This window comes from Solanum stenotomum, chromosome 10, assembly GCF_019186545.1.
Source record: "Solanum stenotomum isolate F172 chromosome 10, ASM1918654v1, whole genome shotgun sequence".
Classification (NCBI taxonomy): domain Eukaryota; kingdom Viridiplantae; phylum Streptophyta; class Magnoliopsida; order Solanales; family Solanaceae; genus Solanum; species Solanum stenotomum.
Genome location: NC_064291.1, coordinates 48,277,396 through 48,282,610, shown reverse-complemented (window position 1 = coordinate 48,282,610; position 5,215 = coordinate 48,277,396). Strand labels below are relative to the sequence as shown.

Sequence of the window (5,215 nt, the reverse complement as noted above, 5' to 3'; positions counted from 1 at the left end):
ATGTCTAAATCTAAGTTTCTTTTCAATCAGAATTGCAAGGCAAGTGAAAAAATGATCTGTTCAGTGGCATGCTTCTCATTACCCACTTCTTAATGTTGGATGATCTATGAAGTACCCTTAATTTGGCTATTTTCTAAGTAGATCTACTAGTGTGGCATAGACCAAGGCCACATCTTAGAAAAAAATGTTTTTTTTGGTAACACGTCTGAGACGTATAAAATTAGTAATCTAAAGCCAAATATTGCCGGTTCTGAAAAAGAGAGAAGAGAGGATCAAAATGAAAGAATGGTTTAAATAATTTGATTAAGTGAAAGTGTTACATTACTTTAAGAGAAAAAGGGTGGGAACCACAAAGGAAAAAATAAAGGGAGAGATAGACCTACATCATGGAGACTTTAACACACACAATAGATACTGGTCTTTTTTCTTCTGTGTCTTTCTCAGTTTATATATTTATATGGTTGTTCACTTCTCTTGAGAAAACTCAAGTTAAAAGCAACTCTTTAACTTCTCTTCATATTCAGTATTCATCAGTAAAACACACTGCTAAAACAAAACACCAATGCCTCTTCATTGTGTAGCACCAAAACCAGAAAACTTTGGCACAGAATTGATGGCACCTCCACCTAATTCGTCAAAGCCAGAGATGAAGAACTCAGAGTCCTTTATACAAAGGGCCTTGTTTCCCATAACTTTGAAGGTCTCTTTTCTAACTTAATTTCTCTCTAGACTTGTTAGTTACATGCATAATAGTACCCAATTTGTTTCTTTATCAATATGTTGATATCTTGATTAATATGTTATGCAGTTTGAAGAAGTTGTTTACAAGATTAAGCAAGAAACAAAAGGAATGTGTTGTGGAGGACCATCAAGCACAAAAGAAAAGACTATACTAAATGGAGTCACAGGTATTGTGTGCCCAGGGGAGATGCTAGCAATGTTAGGTCCATCAGGTAGTGGAAAAACTACCCTCCTAACTGCTTTAGGAGGCCGTCTATCGGGTAAGCTATCAGGGAAAATTACATACAACAGCCAGCCATTCTCAGGAGCTATCAAACGCCGTACTGGATTCGTGGCACAGGATGATGTCCTATATCCTCATCTAACTGTAACAGAAACTCTCCTCTTCACAGCTCTGTTAAGGCTTCCCCAAAGCCTAAGCAGGGAGGAAAAAGAAAGGCATGTGGAGCATGTTATAGCAGAGCTCGGGTTAAACAAGTGTCGAAGCAGCATGATAGGAGGACCATTATTTAGAGGGATATCAGGTGGGGAGAAAAAGAGGGTCAGTATTGGTCAAGAAATGCTAATTAACCCGAGTTTACTACTGCTAGATGAGCCTACTTCTGGTTTGGATTCTACTACAGCTCTGAGGATTCTAACTACTGTTAAGCGCCTAGCTGACGGTGGCAGAACTGTGATCACTACAATCCACCAACCATCCAGCAGGCTCTACCATATGTTTGATAAGGTAGTCTTGCTTTCTGAAGGCTGCCCTATCTACTATGGTCCTGCATCAACCGCCCTTGAGTACTTCTCCTCTGTTGGTTTTTCCACATCCATCACTATCAATCCTGCTGATCTCTTGCTTGATCTTGCCAATGGTAATTCAAACACTCTAACATAAATATCATTCCTAGCAAATCAACTTAGAGGTCCATAGTTTTCATTATTGGTTTTGCTAAAGTCAGATGAGTCACTAATCTTGATGATAAGCAATGGTAATTATTCAATACCTTTAAGTAAGTAGAGTAAAAAAGAGAATCCACTCATAAGTTGTCCTACTATTTAATCAGTAAATCTCAATCTAATTTCTTTAATTAGCCTTTTTGACCAATTACTGTATATAGAGGGGCAAAAGATATGCAAACATTGAGACATTTAAAAATCATGTATATGGTGTCAAACATCTCTTTAAAAAGGATCTTCGAAATTTCAGGAATTGGACCTGATTCCAAGCATGCAATTGAGCAAGGTGACAGTAGTGAACAGGAGAAGAAATCTGTTAGAGAAGCTCTCATCTCTGCTTATGACAAGAACATTTCTACAAGGCTGAAAACTGAGCTATGCAGTTCAGATACCAATAACTACAGCTACGCAAAGGATGTTTCAACAAGTAAGTTTTCAATTAACTGTGAAGAAAGGGATGGTTTTAATTGACTATCAAATTGTTCTCTACCTCGAATTAGTGACTGATTCCAGTTCTATCGTGCTCTACTCATGCTCTACTCATGCAGGAAACGGTGTGAAGTCAGAGCACTGGTGCACGAGTTGGGGCTATCAATTTAAGGTGCTGCTACTAAGGGGGCTGAAGGAACGAAGATACGAGACCTTCAACAAGCTTAGAATCTTCCAAGTTGTTAGTGTAGCATTTCTTGCTGGATTGTTATGGTGGCACACTCCAACATCCCACATTGAAGACAGAGTAAGAACTATTATATGTTAAGAAGACAACTAGTTTCAATATTTACACTAGGTAGCTCCAATAACAGCAGAGCAGGCTCGTATTTACAGCAACATGACAATCTCTTCTAATGTAAAACCATTTCCAAGTTTTGCTACGTTAATATTGACAATCTGATCTTATCACATTTCGCATCAACATAGAATAGGAAAATTCAATTGCTAATATGATATTTATAATTTGACCTCCTCGTGCAGATTGCAATGGTATTCTTCTTCGCGGTATTCTGGGGCTTCTATCCACTCTACAATGCAGTTTTCACTTTTCCCCAAGAAAGAAGGATGCTCATCAAAGAGCGATCATCAGGAATGTACCGACTCTCATCATATTTTCTAGCTAAAACTGTTGGGGATCTTCCCTTGGAACTAGCACTACCAACAGCATTTACCTTCATCCTATATTGGATGGGTGGGCTCAAAGCCAACCCTGCCACATTCATCCTATCTCTTCTAGTAGTCCTTTACAGCGTACTCGTTTCTCAGAGCCTCGGTCTAGCATATGGTGCCATGCTCATGGATGTGAAACAGGCCACTACCTTAGCATCAGTCACAACTTTAGTCTTCCTAATTGCCGGAGGTTATTACATTCAACAAATTCCCCCTTTCATAGTCTGGTTAAAATATTTGAGCTACAGCTACTACTGCTACAAGTTGCTTCTAGGGGTACAATACAATGATAACGACTACTACGAGTGTTCAAAAGGCGTCTATTGTCAGGTTGCAGAATTTCCAGCCATAAAATCAATAGGCCTGAACAATATGTGGATGGATGTATTCATCATGGCTCTAATGTTAGTGGGATACCGGCTAATCGCTTATCTAGCACTCAATCGTGTGCGATGAAAATGTGCAGAGGGAACCATTTCAAGAGCAAAATCGAAGGGTTTTTCCCCCCAACAACAACATATAGTAATAATGTTAGATTTAGATTATGATCACATTGCCAGATTTTGATCATATACACCAAAAATTCCAATGTAGTAGTACCACTCTGGCAATGTTTTACCAAACTGACTTAGGAAACTTAAGATGCTTGGGAAGAATAAAATCTGTAACATTCTGAACTGAATAAATATGCTTAGTGCACAATGAAGCAAACATCAGAAACATTTTTTTATCACAGATAAAAGAAAAAGAGAAAGCAATAACTGATGCACACAGCAAGATTTAGGAATATCTCTGTGGGGTCTCTAAAACAAGAAGATTGCAATAATTTAATGAGTTCTACAAGTGCATTGACCACATAAAGACAGCACCTGTTTAGATCACTAAATGAGCTTGTTCTTTTTCTCCTATCAGTGCCTTTCCTTTTCTTTGTATTATGATTTCATGGTGATATACTTTTATAATAGCAATATCAAAAGTCTGATTCAGAATCAATTTCTACCTTCCATTTTAATGCTTGGGATCTATTTAGCACCTCTAGAACATCTTAAACCAACTTCTTTGTGGGAGCATCAAGAACAAAGCATGGATTCTTGTGATCTTACACATGCAAAGTGCGTGGTTGGTGAGATTCTTGAAGAATCAAGATAACATTATATTTTGTTGAATGGTAGGTCAAGTTTGAACCAGCACTTGCAAATGAAACAAAATATCTTGAGCTATAGTGGAACAAAATTTTCCCCAATAACAAAGCATTTAGAGTTTCTTCTTGCCAAAGACCTTATAAGTTATAACATCCAAGAACAAGGAAAAGAGGAAGAAGTAACAGAAATTGCATATGGTAAGATAATTAATGTGTTGTGTCTGTTTGGTACAATGAAAGCTATAGTTCATGAAAACTGTTTTTTCATAAGAAAATATTCTCCAAGAAGTAAATATGAATAATAATATTAGCAAATCCGATATTGATGAGAAATGAAAATTAGCTATAACTCAATTCCAAAAGGTAGCTCAAGAGATGAGGATTGTCCAGTATAGGGAGACAAATTGTCATCCCACACATCGATGTGGGACTACTAACACCCCGCACGCCAAGGACTGACAACTAGAGCTTGGACAAGATAATATGGAGATCAATATCTGGTGAAACAAGAATTGAGTAGAAATGGAAATTGAGTCCAACTCAACCCCAAAAGCTAGATCAAGCGGTGAAGATCGTCCAAACCGAAGTGGGATTACTAATAGTTATTGCCTTGATGATATTTTGAGTATTAAAGATGGATAATAATATCTAAAATGTTAGATGGAGCAAATGGTATGATTTAAAAAGTTAAGATAGTTCTAAGTAAAATTAGTTTCGCCCACACACCCCACTGGTTGGTGTGACCTAGTGACCAATGAAGTGGGTTGACAACCCTGAAGTTTTAGGTTCAAATCTAAGCAGAGCCAAAAAGCCACCACGTAATTTCCATCTATCTCATGAAATTAGTATAGATGTGCGCAAGCTGGTTCAGACACCACAGTTATCCAATAAAAAAACATTTTCTCCATAAGGGAAGGAAGTCATTTTCCCCATTTGCAATTAGTTGAGATGCGCACAAGCTAGTCCATACACCACAAAAAAAAAAACTTTTGCTCACGAGTGAAGGAAGTCATTTTCTCCCATTTGTAAAATCATCCATTAAACTAAATTCCACTATATCAAACACCACATGAAACAGTTGTTCTTCCAGGTAATAATGACACAACAAGATCATCCTCCAGTACATAACATAAGAAGAAGAGATACATAATAGTGAAATCAAATAATGCCATACAACAGCAGCAGCCAGATGAAGATTTTCTTAAAACTGCTGTGTAACAGGGCAGA

The 5,215-nt window shown here is 37.5% G+C and overlaps 1 protein-coding gene across 1 annotated transcript; it reads left to right on the top strand.

Moving 5' to 3' along the window:
* Positions 1 to 472: 472 nt before the first annotated feature.
* Positions 473 to 3,558, top strand: LOC125841266 (ABC transporter G family member 14). Its single transcript, XM_049520359.1, has 5 exons — positions 473 to 700; positions 809 to 1,601; positions 1,937 to 2,113; positions 2,235 to 2,422; positions 2,659 to 3,558. The coding sequence occupies exons 1-5, from the start codon at positions 563 to 565 to the stop codon at positions 3,301 to 3,303; spliced, it is 1,941 nt and encodes a 646-aa protein (XP_049376316.1). The 5' UTR covers positions 473 to 562; the 3' UTR covers positions 3,304 to 3,558.
* The last annotated feature ends 1,657 nt before the right edge of the window (positions 3,559 to 5,215 follow it).

Coding starts and splice junctions, on each gene's coding strand:
- LOC125841266 (XM_049520359.1), top strand. CDS start 563: ATGCCTCTTCATTGTGTAGCACCAAAACCAGAAAACTTTGGCACAGAA. Junction 1,602..1,936: donor CTTGCTTGATCTTGCCAATG/GTAATTCAAACA, acceptor TCGAAATTTCAG/GAATTGGACCTGATTCCAAG. Junction 2,423..2,658: donor CATCCCACATTGAAGACAGA/GTAAGAACTATT, acceptor CTCCTCGTGCAG/ATTGCAATGGTATTCTTCTT.